The 20,514-nt window shown below is 40.4% G+C and overlaps 1 protein-coding gene across 7 annotated transcripts in view; it reads right to left on the bottom strand.

The window, feature by feature from the left end:
* Positions 1-20,514, bottom strand: part of SLC25A12 (solute carrier family 25 member 12) — a 171,523-nt gene that overhangs the window by 6,555 nt on the left and 144,454 nt on the right. For all 7 annotated transcript variants that reach the window (XM_081095643.1, XM_081095645.1, XM_081095647.1 and 4 more), the window contains 3 exons: positions 17,219-17,271; positions 16,888-16,968; positions 1,911-2,051 (listed from right to left, as the gene is read on the bottom strand). In XM_081095643.1, coding sequence (XP_080951769.1) covers positions 1,911-2,051; positions 16,888-16,968; positions 17,219-17,271 — 275 coding nt within the window. The remainder of the gene's footprint in view (positions 1-1,910; positions 2,052-16,887; positions 16,969-17,218; positions 17,272-20,514) is intronic.

The following is a 20,514-nucleotide window of genomic DNA, read 5'->3' as shown; positions in this document are numbered from 1 at the left end:
GGAGTGGAAAGCCACCAGGGACAGTCTGTTTTAGTGACTTGGTCACACACGTTCTACTGCCCAGGGCTTTACCGAGCCAGGCAAACAGTCCAACTTTGGTACTTGTTTCCCTAATGGCTATTTTTAAAAATGTAATTTTATTGATTTCAGAGAGGAAAGGAGAGGGGAAGAGAGATAGAAACATCAATGATGAAAGAGAACCATTGATTGGCTGCTTCCTGCATGCTCCATACCAGGGGTTGAGCTTGCAACCCGGGCATGTGCCCTGACTGGGAAATTGAACCATGACATCCTGGTTCATTGGTTGACGCTCAACCACTGAGCCACCGGCCAGGCCGTTAATGGTTATTTTTAAAAGACACCTAAATTGGCCCTGGCCAGTGCTGCTTAATGGTTAGAGTGTCCACCCACCCATTGAAGGGTCATAGGTTTGATTCCTGGTCAAGGGCACATACTTAGGTAGCAGGTTTGACCCCTGGGCATGTGTGCAGACAACCAATTGATGTGTCTTTCTTTCTTTCTTTCTTTCTTTCTTTCTTTCTTTCTTTCTTTCTTTCTTTTTTTTCTTTCTTTCTTCCTTCCTTCCTTTCTTTCTTTCTTTCTCTTTCTTTCTTTCTTTCTTTCTTTCTTTCTTTCTTTCTTTCTTTCTTTCTTTCTCTTTCCTTCCTTCCTTCCTTCCTTCCTTCCTTCCTTCCTTCCTTCCTTCCTTCCTTCCTCTTTCTCCTCTCTCTCTCTCTCTCTCTCTCTCTCTCTCTCTCTCTCTCTCCTCTCTCTCTCCTCTCTCTCTCTCTCTCTCTCTCTCTCACTCACTCCCCTCTGCCTTCCCTCCCTTCCACTCTCTCTAAAAATCGATGGAAAAAATATCCTCAGGTGAGAATTAATAGCAACAACAGAAAAAAGACACCTAAAATGTTTTTTAAAATATTTTTTTAATTCTAGGGACTCTCTGAAGGATGATACAAAGAGAAATAATATTAATGAATTCAGTGTCAAAGGGAATTCCAAAAGGATGGGAACTGGGGGTGAAGGGACAGAATGTGTACAAAACTCAAGATAGGCATCACTGCTTAACTGGTCTCCTAAGAGCCCTGTAGCTGTTAGAGTCTAATCCACAGAATTCCTCATTTCTAATTTGCTGCTCCAGAAGCCAACTGACACGCTTTGGCAGTGATGGATCTATAAATAAGTCAGATGCTGTGGAAACTCAGTTGTCTATGGCAGCTAAGTTTACGTATTCCCTCCCTTATACCAGACAAAAGAATGAAATGAAATACTCTTCCTTGTTTAAGAAGAGTAACAGCTTCTGCTCCATTACATCTGATCTGTAATAATGGGAATAAGTATACCTGCAGGGAAGGAATCTGTTGACTGGCATTTTGCTAAAGTACAATACACTCTATTTTTTTAATGGAATTCATTATTGACAAATCCCACCACTTAACTTCTTAAAGGCCCGAATCCTACCAAAGTCGACTACTGCTTCACTGTGGTCAAATTATTAAGACAAAGAGAAGCTCCTACTGGGAAGATAACAATAAAGATAACTCAGACTCAAAATAAACATAAGACCAGCCCAAAGACAACACCAAAGAAACTTTTCCCAAACCCATCATCCAATAAGAGGCTGTGAGCCTCAGCCAGCGGGTCGGCAGCCGGCCTGCCAGCAGCTTCACAGGAGCCTGAGGGTGACACCAGGAGCCGTGCTTGTATGGCCCTCTGCCTCTGGTGCACGCGTCCTGATTTCCTTTTTGTTTGATTTTCTACTCCAGGACCTACCCTGCTGGACAAGACAGCTTTCCCATTTGGGGTGGAGGGGGGGTGGGGGGGGAGTCTGGTTTTTACTTTCTTTCACATTTCTATGGAGTCAATCACAACCTTTCTGTTGAGACAACCAGAGGGAAGCTACCCACCTTATACAAACCAAAAAGTCCCAGGTCGCGGAGCACGTTGAGGGCACTGACCCTGGGTCCTGTGGTGATCTCCCCAGCCACCTGCAGCCGAATCTTTACTATCTCCAGTGGGTTGGTAAAGATGACCTGAGAGCCGCCAGCCTGCAGGCAAGGGAGGAGAGAGAAGCAGATTTCCAAATCAGAGCCCAGCTGGCAGTGTAACAAGAAAACATCCAGAAAAGCCTCCAAGTCGGACCACTTTACGTCTCCCTCTTCACCAGGAAACAAGAGGACGGCGCTTTGGCCAGTTCACAGGGATGGTCCCAAACTGCTCAAGCCAATCTATGGCTTGTTTGTACTTGAAATGTCAGGTGTTTCTCAGACCAGTCTGTCCAGGGTCAGCCCAGCTATATACAAAATGGCAAAACTAATACTCATTTGAACCCAAAAGTGAAGCCAGATGAGGCGGTGGGGAGCTCCGATGAGAGGGAAAGAGATGCTTTGTGTCTCTCATGAACTGGAGCAAAAATTTGGATCTACAATAGTTTCTTTCCTCATCTCAGCAACCATTCACTTTCCTTAGCTCAGCCACCTGCCTCCACTTCCTCGGGCTGTAGAACAAGTAACACAACGTGGCCCCACGGAGGTGCCTTGGTGAAAGGGGAAGTCTCTTCCGGTTCAAATTCTAAACTGTATTATCCTGAGCAAATCTCTACAAAGCAATACCCACACAAAAAGAGAGAATTTAGTAAGGAAATTTCAGTATTATTTCAACACAAAACCAGAAAAATTCTTCAAGGCAGAGCTGGGAAATGGAACACCCAATTCCCATGAGTACAACACAGGCGAATCAAAGCCACATCCACATCTCTAGTGCCTGGCAGAGATCTGAACTTGGATAACGAAAGGGTATTTGTATCTGAAATCCGTTAACTAGTAGAGGGGAAAAAGGAATGTTTAACAAAACTGTTACCAACTCCTTTTCTGGTTTCTGTAAGAAAGAAAGAATGTATATGTACATGGATATATAAAAATGAATACACTTATAAAAACTTAAATACATATCTCTATTCATGAAGTGAAAAAAGTCTCATTTGCACAGCTTCATTTCACCTGTAGCTATTTACATTATATACTCATAACCACCTACATTATAAAAAGGCCAGTGGCCGTAACGCCATAACGACCGGTCACCAGGAGATGCATGGAGACCCTCTCATCCCTCCCCCACAGCCCACAGGCTCCGATTGCAGCAAGGCTGGCAGCCGGAGGGCAGGCGGGGCGGGCATGGCGAGGCAGGCACCGCGAGGTGCACATGGATGGGCAGGGCACACGCAGGAGGGCAGGGCAAGAGCACTGCAGGGCATGCGCGGGTGGGCGGGGCTGCGAGCGCAGCAAGGAGTAAGCGGGTGGGTGGGGCTGCGCGATTTCACGCACTAGGCCACTAGTATTTACCTAATTATCTATATCTAGGGCTCGATGCACGAAATTCTTGCAAGGGCCTTGGCCCTCACAGATGCAGCGGCTTGCCTCAGCCCTTGCAGGGCAAGCCGTGGTGGCTGCCTCGGCCCTCGCAGCCCCAGCTTTGTCCGGAAGGTTGTCAGGAAGGACATCTGGAAGGTCATTCAGCTATCTGGTCTAATTAGCATATGATGCTTTTATTATTATAAAGGCATAATACGCAAATCGACCAAATGACCAAACAGCAGAACACTGTCCAGATGACCTTCCGGACAACCACGCTATGACACACACTGGCACCAGGCCAGCCAAGGCGGGTGCAATGCGATCCATCGCGAAGCCGCGATCGATCATCCTGCAGAGCGAGGCCCGGGCCACCGGGCTGGCGGCCACAGAGGGAGGTCCAGGCCAGCTGGCTGGTGACTCTGTGGCAGGTATGCGGGGCCAGCCAGCCATTGCCCCACAGAAGGAGGCGACTGGTGGAGGGGAAGGGGGGGGGTCAGCGCCAAACAGATGGCAAGCAGTGGCAGTGGCGGGGGCGGGGCCAGCTGCTGGCAGGCAGGAGAAAGAAAGCCCTAATAGGCCCTGATTGCTGGCCAGGCCTAGGGACCCTACCAGAGAGGTCCCAGATGGCAAGAAGGGGCTGAGAGACACCCTCCACCCTCCCGTGCACAAATTTTGTGCACCGGGCCTCTAAAATTATATAATCATAACTTCACTGCAATAGCATATCAAGTGTGAAACAGGAAATGTATGCCTCATTGGGACATTGTAAATCCATTCTATCTTCACTCACATTCATGTTCACTTTTCTAAATATCACAACCCTCCCAGACCTCCTTCCAAGGGGCACAAACAAGTCCCAGCCCATTCTCCTAACTGGCCTGGGGCTATAAACCCCCAACTACTCCAGTTCCAATCCTGACCCTTTACTCCCATAAACATCCACAACTGCCAACACTAACACTAGATTCTTTCCCCCTTCATGGGAAGCTTATTGTCCTGGATTCCCCAGGGCCCTAATCCCCTTTTTGCTGTCTCTCTCTGGGTTTTGTGCAACTCCCAACTCACACAATCCAGACCATTCGCACATAGATCCCCAGGTGACTGACTGACCCAGTTTTACATGTTCATTTGTCTGTGTATTTTAATCTGTTGCACTACAGGCAGGAAGAAACATTGCAATGTTTCAATCTAAGCAAACAATACTTTCAAAAGGATTGCTGTGTGAAAAATTATGTTAACATGATAATCCAAATAATTGCTCCTGTAGCTAGTATTAAAGACCAAACCAACTGAAAAAGTTTGCTACTTCCTTGAAATCTCTTATTGAAATAATGGTTACAAAGACTATCTTTGGGGAAATGTACTTTATGTTCTAAACTAAAGCAGATTAAAAAATAATAGAAACACAAATTTTTATTATAATCCCCAAAATTTGCCAGCACCAGACAATGTCGACTCCTGTTGCCACATGTGGATATTATGTTTAAGTAAATATAAAGCCCTTTTGTGGCTTTAATCATTAGTAAATTATCCCGCAGAGCAGTAGCACTCCAACCAGCATTCCCCACCCGTTTCCTCCTCCCCTTCCCTCACAGACCCTTTTTGGAATCAACTGCCAGTTTACTGAGATTTGGACTCCTTTAACAACTCTTCAAATTTCTTTCCGAGTGTAACAGGCTTCTTTTAAGAACAGTACAATTAAGAGAAGGAAATGACGACATTTTAAAACAAACACATTAACTGTCGTATGCTTTGAAGACTTGTTACCCAGAACACATACTAAGAGCCAACAGTGCACTGGACAGAACCACAGAACGAAACTACAAGTGAGCAGGCAGCAAGGCACACATCCACAAGTGTTTCACACCTATGTGCTCTGCTACACTTGAAGGAGAAAAACTGCTAACAATGCGTAGTATGTATATGTTTTAAAAGTTAATACACATTTTTAAAAACATTCTATAGTAGGCCTAGGAATATGTAGGCAAATATTACCCAGAAATACTGGATAATTTTAGAAAAAATAAAGATTGCAATTTGTCTTAAACTTTGAATATAACACTTAAAGGGAAACCTATATGGCAAATATGCATTCTCCTTTTTTAAACTCTAAGATTGATCACTATCTCATACATACTAAATTCAAGAGGGGGGAGGGGAATAAAATCTTCAAATAACTCAATCACTCTGCTAAGAAATCTAGTAACAGAAATAGGATTATAATAATGTTATCACATCCTTAACTTAGTGTTTCCTCTCTGAGAAACAAATACAAGAAAATTATCATTTCTCCTCTATTTCAGACTCTATTGATTATAAATGATATCATTCATTTAATAACAGCTTTTCACAGAAAACAACAACAACACACTGCTTACAGCAAATATCAACACTGAATATACAAAATTTCAGAAGTGTGAAATTGTGAAATAAAAATATGGTAGCTTTTCAATGAAAAGAAGTACCAGTAATTTTATAAAGATGCTAATGTTTGCTATTTTGAAAGCAACAAAATTAAACAGAAAAAAATGTAAATACCCAAAAAGAGTTAAGTAGAAACAATTAAATGCTCTTAATCAAATAAAAAGATTGGGTAATATAATTGTGCCAAGGACATAAACAGAACATAAAATATTAGGTATGCATTGATCACAAATATGTCAAAATTTACCGAAATTTGTTAAAATCAGAATGGCTTAGAGATGAAAACATTGGTTGCCTCCTGAAAAGAGAAATAGTAGCTGGGAGAAAGAATTTTCAAAGCACCACTGTACCTTTTAAATTCTGAATTAAACTAATGTATTAACTACCCCCAAACCAAACCAAACTAAAAAACCTCCCAGAAAATAAGAAACAGAACTGGTTTTAGAATCAGTGGCTTCTTTTAGAGCAGGGGTCCTCAAACTTTTAAACAGGGGGCCAGTTCACTGTCCCTCAGACCGTTGGAGGGCCGGACTATAGTTTAAAAAAAACTATGAACAAATTCCTATGCACACTGCACATATCTTATTTTGAAGTAAAAAAACAAAACGGGAACAAATACAATATTTGTATTTGCATGTGGCCCGCGGGCCGTAGTTTGAGGACCCCTGTTTTAGAGACTAGGTCCTCTCTCATATATTCTTCCCTGTGGTAAATTTGGTAATTTATGTACTTTGAATGCTTTAAAAAAAAACAACAGTTAATGCCAGTTATCTGTGGATACAAAGCTTTAAAAAAACTTATCTGCATCTTGGCAACCGTGAATAATGCTGTAATGAACAGAGGGGTGCATATATATTTGCAAATAAATGTTTTTAAAATTTTCAGGTATACATCCAGAAGAGGGAATGCTGGGTCATACGGTAACTCTATTCTTAATTTTTTGAGGAACCTCCATACTGTTTTCCATAGTGGCTGTGCCAATTTACATTCCCACCAGCAGTGAATAAGGGTTCCAATAATTTTTTTTTTAGAAAGCTTATCTACCTCTGTATATATGATCAACAAAATCTAGTCCAATATAGCTAGTGATTTGAAATAGACACCGATATATAAAATTTCATATTAAAGCATCCTGATAACACAGCCACATGTCTTAAATGAACACTGTTTAATTTGACATCTTGCCGCTTCTGGTACTGATGCTTATATAGATAACATACCAATCTGCACAATACCTTTGGTGAGTTTTTTTTTTCACTCACCAAATCACCAAATTAGCTTTTAATTCTCTAACTGCTAAATTTCCCTCTTCAAATTGTTGCTTATATTTTTGAGGAGAGGCAAGCCTTAATATTAAAACTGACTTAGATGTTTTTATTTTTTAGTATTAAATTGCCATTTGTTTGTTTAAAACTGAAATACAAATGACACAATATAGGGAACAAATTCATTTTGAATGAAGGTTACCTATATACAACAGAAATGGAAAAACTTCCATTTACTCTAGAGTCACTTTTTTTTTAATGAGGAAATAAACCAACTAAAGCTGACAGCGAAAGTAAGGAGGGAAAGAATGCAATATTGAGATGTCACCACATGTCTGCTGTGCCTGAGGCCACAGGGCTGCACACAGGATTAGGCCTGTTCACCTTCCTGCCCTCACAATTCCACCCCAGGGCAGAGTCCACAAAGAGGCTGGCGACCTGGCCCTGCCTGTGCCAAGCCCCCTGTTTACTTCCTTCTTTGATCTGTTGTCTCCTATAGTCTGCAACTATTTCCCTCCAACCACAAAATGTCTGAACAATTCATTACAAAGCCTTCCCTTACAGAGACTGATGAAAATTTTAACTTCAATTTAAAGCCACACCAGCTCCTTGAACAGATGTACAAAATATGTGCACTTAAAATAACCAGATTCAACAAAATAAAGATAAAGTAAAATTAAAATAACCAGAAAATGAATAAAAGTCATAGAATCAGCTGTCACTAGGACTGCCAAAGAGGAATAGGAACCAACAGTGACTGTATCACACACCATCAACCAAAAACATTCTCAGACTTTTATAAAGCAGTGGGAAATGCTATGGTTCTTTCTACAATAGTTTAGGATAATGATAGTTTAAAGGGAATAAACTGCAATTTGCTCATTGCTGAGTGATGATACATGCCAGGGTATTAGGATATGAGTAGATAAAACTACACGTACTCCTAACGAGGGTAAAGGAAGCATTAAAATTCCTATATACTTATCACAAGACATTTGACATAAATGGACTTTCAACTTGTGTGCATACATATGTGTGTTCAGATAAGTATTCAAGCATACAGTTGGGACCACATGTATTCCTGGGATGGGAGCTGGAGAAATTATTTCCAAACAACTCTTCAGAGATGTGATAGCTCAGCTTGCTGAGGAGCACGCAGCATAGGAGGCTGGCCAGCTATAAATCTTGGCTCCCAGGGTTAGTAAAAGCTCCAAGTGGACTTCTGGTTGCACCCAACATGGGGTTGTGTGTTGGGTGGAATGAAAGGAAGAAGCAATAGAGAGTAGAAAGAGTCCAGGTTTGCAAGACTGTTGACCTATATTGCCATTAATCTGGTAACCTTGGATAGGTCATAACCTTTCCAATTCTTGGTTTCTTAATATGACAATAGAGATCCTAACAACTGCCCTTCTCCCTAACAGAGCTCTTGTGCGCTAATTTGAGAGCACCATGCAAATTGAAAGCAAGGTACCAGGGGAAGGGGGTGAGTTCTTCAGGAAGCTAAGTTCACACAGGGCTAAGGAAACACCTGCAGTGTGATGGATTTACACTAGCCCTTTGCTGAGCAATAAATACATTTGGAGTTTTATGACTTCTATCCATTCAGAAGTATACATTCTCTAAAGAGGTAATAGGACCAGTCAGGTAAGTGCTCTAGTTAGAATTAAACATTAAAACAGATACCAGAGAGATATTTAGAAAAAATATATAGGTCAGTCCATTTAGACTTTCAAACTTTCTGCTCTGTTGACCTGAAAAGATATTACATTTTTCCCCACTTAAGTGAACAGACATATCTAAACTCTACAGACACCATTAAGGTAATTAAGAGACAGGTCATAGCCTGGGAAGAATATTGATAGCACCTATATTTGCAAAGTACTGTCTCTATGATGTATTAAAGAACTATAAATCAACAATAAAAAATAAGAATAACAATGAAAAAATAGGCAGACGACCTGAACAGATACTTCACAAAAAAAGATATATGAATAGCCAATAAACACATGAAAGGATGCTTAATATCTTTAGGCTTTAGGGAAATGTAAATTAAAACCACAATAAGATATCATTTCCCACCAATTAGAATGACTAAAATTTTTTTTAAAAACCCAACTAAGAACATGAAACATTGGTGACTTCGGTGAGGATGTGGAATAATTGAATACACTACTGATGAGACTATAAAATGGTCCACCCACTTCAAAAAACCAACCGGCAGTTTCTTTCAAATTGAAAATACATCTACTTTATTACACTCTTAGATATTCATCCATGAAAAATGAAAGCATATGACTTGAAAATACTGTTAAGCAAACTTCTGTCAACAACAAAAGAACACATTTTGTACGATTCCATGCATATGAAATCTGAGAAGAAACAAAACTGGGAGAACCAAGATGGCGGCATAGGTTAAAGCCGGAGTTTGCTGCCTTGAACAACTACTTCAAAAGTGAAACTAAAAGACGGAACGGACATCACCCAGAACCACAGGAACGCTGGCTGAGTGGAAGTCCTACAGCTAGGAGGAAAGAGAAACGCATACGGACACACAGAGGAGGCGCAGTGCTGAAGTCAAATTCTGAGGTGCGGAGCGCGCAGAGCGGGCTGGCGGCGGAGGGCGCGGTTGGCGTTTTCAATCGGGAGGGAGTCGCAGACTCTGAGCTCCAGATACTGGCGAGTCTTTAGGGACCCAGACTCAAACGGGAGAAGCGGGACTGTCTGGCTTCGGTCAGAGCGAGTGCAACTTTCTCTCTGAGGTTTGCAGCGGGTGCTGGGACTCAGAGAGGCAGAGCCCCTGGGGACAGGACTGAGAGCCGCCATAACTGCTCTCTCCGGCCCACCCTGTTGATCCTGTGCGACCCGCCCCGCCCAAGCCCTGCACAGAGGCATTTGCCGGATAGCCTCAGGCAAAGGCTAGATTAGCACCTCCCTAGAGAACAGAAGTTTTCTCACTGCAGACACAGCTGATTCTCACAGCCACTTGGCCTGGAGGTCAAACCCTCCCTGGTATTAGCTACAACAATCAAGGCTTAACTACAAGACTGCGCACAAAGACCACTGGGGGGTGCACCAAGAAAGCCTAACAAAATGCGGAGACAAAGAAACAGTACAAAATTGTCAATGGAAGATATAGAGTTCAGAACCACACTTTTAAGATCTCTCAAGAACTGTTTAGAAGCCGCCGATAAACTTAATGAGATCTACAAGAAAACTAATGAGACCCTCGATGTTATGATGGGGAACCAACTAGAAATTAAGCATACACGGAATGAAATAACGAATAGTATACAGACTCCCGACAGCAGACCAGAGGAGCGCAAGAATCAAGGCAAAGATTTGAAATGCGAGGAAGCAAAAAACACCCAACCGGAGGGGCGGAATGAAAAAAGAATCCAAAAATGCGAGGATAGTGTAAGGAGCCTCTGGGACAGCTTCAAGCGTACCAACATCAGAATTATAGGGGTGCCAGAAGATGAGAGAGACCAAGATATTGAAAACCTAGTTGAAGAAATAATGACAGAAAACTTCCCTCACCTGGTGAAAGAAATGGACTTACAAGTCCAAGAAGCGCGGAGAACCCCAAACAAAAGGAATCCAAAGAGGACCACACCAAGACACATCATAATTAAAATGCCAAGAGCAAAAGATAAAGAGAGAATCTTAAAAGCAGCAAGAGAAAGAAACTCAGTTACCTACAAGGGAATACCCATACGACTGTCAGCTGATTTCTCAACAGAAACTTTGCAGGCCAGAAGGGAGTGGCAAGAAATATTCAAAGTGATGAATGGCAAGTACCTACAACCAAGATTACTTTATCCAGCAAAGCTATCATTCAGAATTGAAGGTCAGATAAAGAGCTTCACAGATAAGGAAAAGCAAAAGGAGTTCATCACCACCAAACCAGGATTATATGAAATGCTGAAAGGTATCCTTTAAGAAGAGGAAGAGGAAGAAAAAGGTAAAGATACAAATTATGAACAACAAATATGCATCTATCAACAAGTGAATCTAAGAATCAAGTGAATAAATAATCTGATGAACAGAATGAACTGGTGATTATAATAGAATCAGGGACATAGAAAGGGAATGGACTATTCTTGGGGGTGAGAGGGGTGTGGGAGATGCGGGAAGAGACTGGACAAAAATCATGCACCTATGGATGAGGACAGTGGGTGGGGAGTGAGGGCGGAGGGTGGGGCGGGAACTGGGAGGAGGGGAGTTATGGGGGGGAAAAAGAGGAACAAATGTAATAATCTGAACAATAAAGATTTAATTAAAAAAAAAACAAGGGAAAAAAAAAAGAAACAAAACTGGTGGCAGAAATCCAGTGGTACCTGGGGGAGGGGAGGTGTGATTGACTGGGAAAAGGCATGAATGAATCTTCTGGTGTAAAATGTTCTTTATCTTGTCTTGTGTGGTGACTTCATGGGTGTATACAATTGTTAAAACTCATTGAGAAGACTGACATCTAAGATCTGTTCATTTTGGTACATTAATTGTACCTAAATTAATACATATGTATATACATTCAGGTATGTTAAATTTTTATTATATATACTAGAGGCCCGGTGAACGAATTTGCGCATGAGTGGGTTCTGGCTGGCCTGCCCTGATTGGGGCCGATTGGGCCGGGCTGGCTGGGGGGAGGGGCCACGGGCAGTTGGCAGGCGGGCCCCACCCCCTGGTCAAACTCCCATTTGAACTCCCTGTTGAGGGGACAATTTGCATATTAGCCTTTTATTATATAGGATACCCATAGAAAAAAAAGCTGGTACAAAGTTGAATAGGTTCATCTAGGTTTATTTTGATACATGGACAAGGCCCTGATTTAATTCCCCAAGACAGCATTATAGAATAAAAAGAGTTGGGCTTAAAATAAAAATATTTGGACTCACATGAAACCTGCAGCATATATTAACTGTGTGATGGGGTGAGAGAATTAGCCTTTCTGAGCCGCTGTTCCCCATCTACCTATTTCATATCAGTGACAATAGTGCATTTTAAAGTAGTTAAAAAATTCTAACTTGACATTAAAATATTATTCTTGCTCACAACAGATATAATAAAAACTTAGTTGGTCCGACGGTTGTGGGTTATTGTTAAGCTGATTAATAAAAACTCAATTATATTTGTGTGATATGGACATGTAATATGTGTGAATATATATGTCTTTATACATATAGGGAGACTTTCTAATAGAAAAATAAAAACAGCCTGATAAGAATGGCTTACCAATGAGAAAAAATTATTTGAAATTTGTTAGTACATGCATACTAAACAAACAACATCCATAACAGGTATTTACTCAGTAACTGCACATGCACACATGCACACACACACACATAAACACACACATACACACACACACACACACTCTCACCCATCCCCACCTAAACAAAGGTCAAGCAATTACTAAACCTAAAGTGCAGTTTATAGACTCTACCAAAAAAACCTTTTGTTAGCACATCTAAATTATGATAAATTCTGAACTAGTAAGTCTTCCTTGGGAAGTTTTGTTTGTTTGTTTTTATTTTCTTTATTGATTAAGGTATTTTATATGTGTCCTTATCCCCTCATTGCCGCCCCACCCCCCACTCATGCCTTCACCCCCCCGTGTCTGTGTCCATTGGTTATGCTTATATGCATGCATACAAGTCCTTTGATCTCTCCCCCTTATCCCCACCCTCTCCTACCTCCCTCTGTGTTTGACAGTCTCTTGGGAAGGTTTTGATATAGACATAAAACAAGAGTTTACGGCCCGAACCAATATGCTCAATTAATATTTGACAAAGGAGGCAAGAACATACAATGGAGCCAAGATAGTCTCTTCAATAAATGGTGTTGGGAAAATTGGACGGATATATGCAAGAAAATGAAACTAGACCACCAACTTACACCATACACAAAAATAAACTCAAAATGGATAAAGGACTTAAATGTATGACAGGAAACCATAAAAATTCTAGAAGAATCCAAAGGCAACAAAATCTCAGACATATGCCGAAGCAATTTCTTCACTGATACAGCTCCTAGGGCACTTGAAACTAAAGAGAAAATGAACAAATGGGACTACATCAAAATAAAAAGCTTCTGCACAGCAAAAGAAACCATCAACAAAACAACGAGAAAACCCACTGTGTGGGAAAACATATTTGCCAATGTCATATCTGATAAGGGCCTAATCTCCAAAATTTATAGGGAACTCATACAACTTAACAAAAGGAAGATAAACAATCCAATAAAAAAATGGGCAAAGGACCTAAATAGACACCTTTCAAAAGAGGACATTCAGAAAGCCAAGAGACATATGAAAACATGCTCAAAGTCACTAATCATCCGAGAGATGCAAATCAAAACAACAATGAGGTACCATCTCACACCTGTCAGACTGGCTATCATCAACAAATCAGCAAACGACAAGTGCTGGAGAGGATGTGGAGAAAAAGGAACACTTGTGCACTGCTGGTGGGAATGCAGACTGGTGCAGCCACTATGGAAGACAGTATGGAGTTTCCTCAAAAAACTGAAAATGGAACTCCCATTTGACCCTGTGACCCCACTTCTAGGAATATATCCCAAGAAACCAGAAACACCAATCAGAAAGGATATATGCACCCCTATGTTCATAGCAGCACAATTCACCATAGCTAAGATCTGGAAACAGCCTAAGTGCCCATCAGTAGGTGAATGGATTAGAAAACGGTGGTACATCTACACGATGGAATACTATGCTGCTCTAAAAAGGAAGGAACTCTTACCATTTGCAACAGCATGGATGGAACTGGAGAGCATTATGCTAAGTGAAATAAGCCAGTCAATGAAGGAAAAATACCACATGATCTCACTCATTCATGGATAATAGAGACCATTATAAACTTTTGAACAATAATAGATACAGAGGCAGAGCTGCCTCAAACAGACTGTCAAACTGCAGCGGGAAGGCCGGGGAGGGTTGGGGGGCAGGAGGTAGGGGGGTAAGAGATCAACCAAAGGACTTGTATGCATGCATATAAGCATAACCAATGGACATAAGACACTGGGGGATAGGGGAGGCTAGGGGACTGTCTAGGGTGGGGGGGAGGGGGGTGGAAATGAACACATATGTAATACCCTTTGTAATACTTTAAGCAATTAAAAAAAAATTAAATTAAAAAAAGAAAAAAACAATAACAAGAGTTTAATGTTCACAATGAAGATTCAAAATTTGAAAATGCGCACTGTTTATACTCCTGTTCCCAAAGGTTATATTGTATTTCTAGAGTGAGACGTTCCACTGTGACTCCCTCCTGACCTCAGAAATGGAGAGTAGCTTTCATTTGCAATCAGAAAGTCAGATTGAACAAAACTTCCATTTGGCTTAAAAAGGAATGTTGGTGGGTGAGCATGCATGTGCATACACACATACACATGCACACAAGCATATATATAGAAACATTAGAAGGAAATATATCAAAATGTTGTCAATAATTAAACTGTCATTTGGTAATATCTCTGGTCAAGGCAAAAGACCCTAAAAAATTAAGGTTAAAAAAATCTCTATATATAAAAGCCTAAATGACCGTCACAACTGAACGACTGGTCAACCAGTCACTATGACGCACACTGACTACCAGAGGGCAGATGCTCAACTGGGTCAGTGTGCTCCCACAGCCAACCTCCCATGGTCGGCTGGCGGGGGCAGCGTCTGTTCCTTCTGCACCCAGTCCAGTGACTGTTGCCTTCTCTCCCGATTCCACTGAAACCTTCGGTCCCCAGACTGGGATGGTGAACCGGGGGTGGACGCAACCCCTTTCCCAGGGTGGCTGAGGGCCGGCTCCCTCCTTGGGGTCTGCGGCCAACCTGCTGCACCCTGTCCCTCCCCCCTGGCCAGCAGGCCCTGATTGGCCCATGGTCCCTCCCCCTGTTTTTCTCCCCTGGCCGGCAGGCCCAAATTGGTCCGGCCCTGATCAGCCCTGATCACCAGCTAGGCCTAGGGACCCCACCTGTGCACGAAATCGTGTACCAGGTCTCTAGTGGTATATAAGATCAAAGCCCTAAATGTGAGAGCTAAAACTATAACTCTTAGAAGAAAACAGAGGTATAAATCGTCATGACCTTAGATTAGGCAATGATTTCTTAAATATAACATCAAAAGTTCAAATAACAGAAGAAAATATAAATTGTACTTCAAAAAAATCAAAGTACAATTCTTCAAAGGATACAGTCAGGAAAGTACAAAAATATTTGCAAAAAAAATCTGATCTGAGACTCAATATATAAAGAAATCTTATAACTCAATAATAAAAGACAATCCAACTAAAAATGGACAAAGAGCCCTATCTGGCTTGGCTAAGTGGTTAGAACATTGGCCCAAGGACTGAAGGGTCTTGGGTTTAATTCTGATCAAGGGCATGTAACCTCAGTTGCAAGCTTGACCCCCGGTCCAGATTGGGGCACAAACGAGAGGCAATCAATCGATATGTCGCTCTCACATAAATGTTTCTCTCTCTGTCTCTTTCCTTTCCTTCCACTCTCGCTAAAAATCAATGGGGAAAAAAAATCCTCAAATGAGGATTAACAAAAAAAAATGTGGAAAAAAATTCTACATACATTTCTCCAAAGGAAATAGACAAATGCAGATAGATAAATGCTATTATACATGAAAAGATGTTCAACATGGGCATGCATGCAGGTGTGTGTGCACACACACTAAGCCACCTCTTCCATAAGAACTTTGGTTACAGAAAGGTGAGGACCCACATATGTGCCAGGCTGATAAATCTCATCAAGGAGAATCCAGAGCAGCCTCTCTCTGACGCTCAGGGCATCTTCTCTGAATTAAAAACTACAAAGGTCAGTGACCTCATCACCTCAGGTTCCACATGCAACTGAGGAGGGTTTAGCCAAGATTTTCAGCTAATTCAACTAAAAGTTATTAAGGTTTTCAGGGACAAAATGGACTAAGTATGTCTTAAACAAATCGCATAATGTATTGCCAAATATGAAATGAACACCACAAATAAAATTAGTTTAGCTGATTACTTAGATTTGAGAATTGGTCTAAATCCAATGTCACACTCCCATTTTAGATAGAAACCTTTGTGCTCTCATAAAGTAAATATAATCTGAACCGCTGCGTTCAGAACTGTCCACAGCCTCAACATAGTTATGGTTGTTTGCTGTATCCTCTGGTCCCTAAAGAAGAACAATTATAAGTATACTACAGTGACTTCTTCAGTCCTTCACTTAAATATAAAGGCCCAATTAATCCATCATCTCATACTTACAGTAACAGTCAATATAAATGTATGGTAACTCTCTCCATTGCTACTATTTACTGTGATATTTAAGAAGAATCAGAATTAGAACTTCAAAAAGTGTGGAAGGTAATGTTTCAGGGGCTTTTAAGAAACTGAGCTGATAAAACACTACCTGTTTCCTGCACTCAAAACCAGTTAGACCAGTGATGGCGAACCTTTTGAGCTCGGCGTGTCTGCATTTTGAAAAACTCTAACTTAACTCTGGTGCCATTTCATGTATAGAAATTTTTTTATATTTGCAATCATATTAAAACAAAGACTTATATTTTTGATATTTATTTTATATATTTAAACACCATTTAACAAAGAAAAATCAACCAAAAAATGAGTTCGCGTGTCACCTCTGACACGCGTGTCATAGGTTCGCCATCACTGAGTTAGACTATGCAATGAAATTTAAAAGTCATCCCATATGATCACTGAGAAAATCTGCTTAGAATCCCTTAAGTTCAGAGGGAATGTCACTCAGATATTCTATCTAATGTGCAAGAAAGTTAAAGGAACATATTTGCCATGAAAATATCTAGTATTAATACGTACACAACCTCCAGCAAGGATTTCTGCAAAAAGTGGAATGGAACCATCTCTTTTGGTGAATTTGTCCCGAACAAAATCATTAACCTAATTAGAAAGAGAACATCGGTTAATCAGAGTTAACATCCGTTAACCATAATTTCTTCTACTAATATGTTATTGGTTTTACAAATCAACAAAATATTTGTCTCATAAGATGAAAAATTATCAAATGTCTACATATAATTTAAAATTTTACAAATGCCTTGATAGTGTGTCAGTCTCAGCAGTATCAGTTTTCATTTTGGCTTAATGATAATCTAAACAGACAACGTAAATTTAATGGGAAAAAACTTACAGTCAGTTTAATGGCCTTTTCTGGAGCAACCCCTATAAGTTGTGGTATCAGGCCTGGGTAAATGGAGAGAATTGTTAGTAATATAGATGTACTAGGCATGAATAAACAAGCCCAGAAAGAAATGGTTTCCTCCATGTTACTTACCCATAGAACATTTCAGGGTTTTTAATAAAATGGGGAAAATGGATTATCCTAAAAACTCTGTATACATATGTAATAATTATTTATGTCAAATATAATGTTATGCTTTCTTGAAGCTGTAAATCCTTCTCTTAAGCAAGCTTCCTTTAAAGCCTAGTTATCTAACACCTCCCAAAAAGCGCATGAGGAAGGAATGGAGCCTCTGGATCTTCTCTATGCTGGAACACTGCCAACAACAACGTAACAAAATCCCCTCCCTTTACAACCAGCAGCATACAAACACAGACATTTTAGAGAAGCCAATGTTGTGTGCTTGGAAAAGCTCTGAAAAGGTGTTATGTAGACCTAGATTTTGCCACAAATGATGCTATCTATAGGATAGCATACAATGGCTTGGTCATTATAGAACACCAACTCCCATAATTTTCTCTTTAGAGAAACCTAGAATTCAGTACTCATTTATTTAAAGGGAAGCCAAAACTGCACAGAAAAAGTTTTATGTATTATTTAATCGGTATCCTCTACAAACAAAAACACATGCCTACTGTCTTCTTATTTACTAATATATGTCAAACTTAAGACATTTCAAAAGAATCCTCTTAAAACAAAGGAAATTATTATTCTTAGAAAGTTAAATTTCCCAGGCTGGCTGCAAACTGGAAAAGAAAAAAATACATAAACAATTCAACATCTGTAGATATTCATAGGGCTCAGCTTTCCAAAGCACACAGATTACCCAAATTGATAGCATACATTTTTTGCAAACATTTTTAAAGATGCTAACAATAAACATTTTATATCCTTTAAATCACCCAGCCAAGGGGTAGTTATGTATGTGTTTGCATGCTCACTGCTGATCTTAAGCCTACTTTGAGGACACTGCTGAGTGATTTTCTATGAGTTGAGAGCCAGCAAGTAATCATACATATGGCTACTGTCAGTCAAACTGAATTATCAATGACAAACACAAATCTGCACACACCTTTAATGGATTGCAGACTGATTTAAAAGAATAAATCAGCAGATGGCAGTCTTAACTTTCTAACCCTCATGATTACCAGGCCCTATTTCTCTTAGTCTGACTCCCATACAACTATGTCAGCATGTGTATTTGTTTTACAACTAGCCTCAATAAGGCTCATGGAATTTTAATGAAGTACTGATTTATGTCATTTTATCATTGTTGCCTGCTATGAAATGTAGGCTTATCTGTCAACAATTTTGTCAATCATCTGACAGAATAATGGACCAGTTCTAAGCAATATATGACAATCTCAATAATCATAGTGTTCACATACAGGATTCCTACAATCTTCTCCCTAATACAAGACTCTCTCATTTAAAGGACTGATTTTATCAGCTCGCATCCTGAATAAAACTAACAACCCCTCCTCCTCCTCCCCTACACACAACTTGCTATATCTGACTCATTTAATTAACATGACATCTCTCACAAATGAAATCTTCGGTAAGCATCCATCCATTGAGAAGGCTAAACTGTTAGTATATATCTAGGTTCCTTTAAATCAGTGGTTCTCAACCTTCTGGCCCTTTAAATACAGTTCCTCATGTTGTGACCCAACTATAAAATTATTTTCGTTGCTATTTCATAACTGTAATGTTGCTACTGTTATGAATCATCATGTAAATATCTGATATGCAGGATGGTCTTAGGCGACCCCTGTGAAAGGGTCGTTCGACCGCCAAAGGGATTGCGACCCACACGTTGAGAACCGCTGCTTTAAATACAGGACATTCTCTTTTTAAGTATACCAAGGAAGAAGAAAGGTCATTATTCAACAAAAAATGATTGAAAATGTCAAAGAAAGAAAACAACTTAAGTACCATTCAATCCTCAGATTCCCTGTTAAATAATGTGTAGGGGTGCAGGGTTTAATACCGTTTAAAACAAGCATTTGTATGCACAGATCTGGATTCCAGACAATGCACAAGTCTTCCACAGAATACTTGCTATACATCAAGAATTTAGAGAGGCTAGAGGTTTGAATATTTGAGCAAAATTAATTGTACTCCTTCTCAGGAGCAGGGTATTTGAGCCTAGTTTTCAGAACACTCTTTTATTCAGAACACTCTCTTATAATGTCAAAAATGAACATCTTCATGATCCTCTGTTTCACACATAGTAAGTGTATCAGAGTTAGATTTTTCACTGAAAGTCTGTACATGATGCCAATCAGAGGTGTTTTTCTCCTGTCCATGAACATAAAGCTTTGTTTGGCCTGGCCTTTCTTTCCAAGGAAGAGGTTCTAAGCCAAACAGTTCAACAGAGCTCAGAATGAGCTAGGGATTAATGAGACTGTGTGTGCAAACAAACAAGTACAGTAAATTACATAAATGCCCTGGACTTAGGCATGTAGAGTGTATTTTCAAAGAATTCCAAGTGGCGCCCAAAGGGATTAAAAAATTAATCTCCTTCCCAAAGGAAACCCTAAATTCTAATGTGAAAACATGTACATGAAAGTCGTTCCCTCTCCAAAGAGAACAAGTTCTTACAAAGCCGACGGGGTGAAGAGAATTCTGCATGGGGCTGCTGCCTCTAGGCCAACAGCGCCGTGCTCAGCCTAGAGGTGATAGTAACATTTCCTGCAAAAGAAAATCTCTCTGCTCTCACTCAGTGCTTCTGAACTATGGGGAGGAAAGGAACAGAAATGAGACTTGGAGCCAAAAGGTTTTCTTTTCTTCTTTGTTAAACTTCAGATGACTCGGTGAAAAAGACTTATGAATGGTCTCCGTGGAGGAGACAAAACATTTGATATTTCTTTCAGTTGAAACAAGTGGATAGATGGTAAACTTACCTCCAGGTGGCAGCCTGGTTTCTACTTCAGAGAAGAGGCTTATTTCTCCTCTCTCACTCTTTGAGAAAAAAAGCTCTCTTATTTCTTAGCCGTCACCACTGTATTCCACCTGCAGACATGTGCCTTAGTTTGTAAAGCACAGTGACCACAGACCCATGATAGGACAGACACAGGATTTGGATTCCGAGATATAGAAATAGCAGGAAGAAGAAATGAAGACCTTGTTTGCAGACTACTATTGCTAGTTACCAACAAAACTGTAAAAAGAGAAATGAGCAATGGGAATTCAAAAAGAGAAAAACAGCTCTAGTCTGACTGGGCAGGCTACACACTGGTTTT

Source organism: Myotis nattereri (genome assembly GCF_964212035.1).
Source record: "Myotis nattereri genome assembly, chromosome: 7".
NCBI lineage: Eukaryota > Metazoa > Chordata > Mammalia > Chiroptera > Vespertilionidae > Myotis > Myotis nattereri.
Note: the sequence above shows the minus strand (reverse complement) of the source record. Positions and strands in the feature narration are given on the sequence as shown.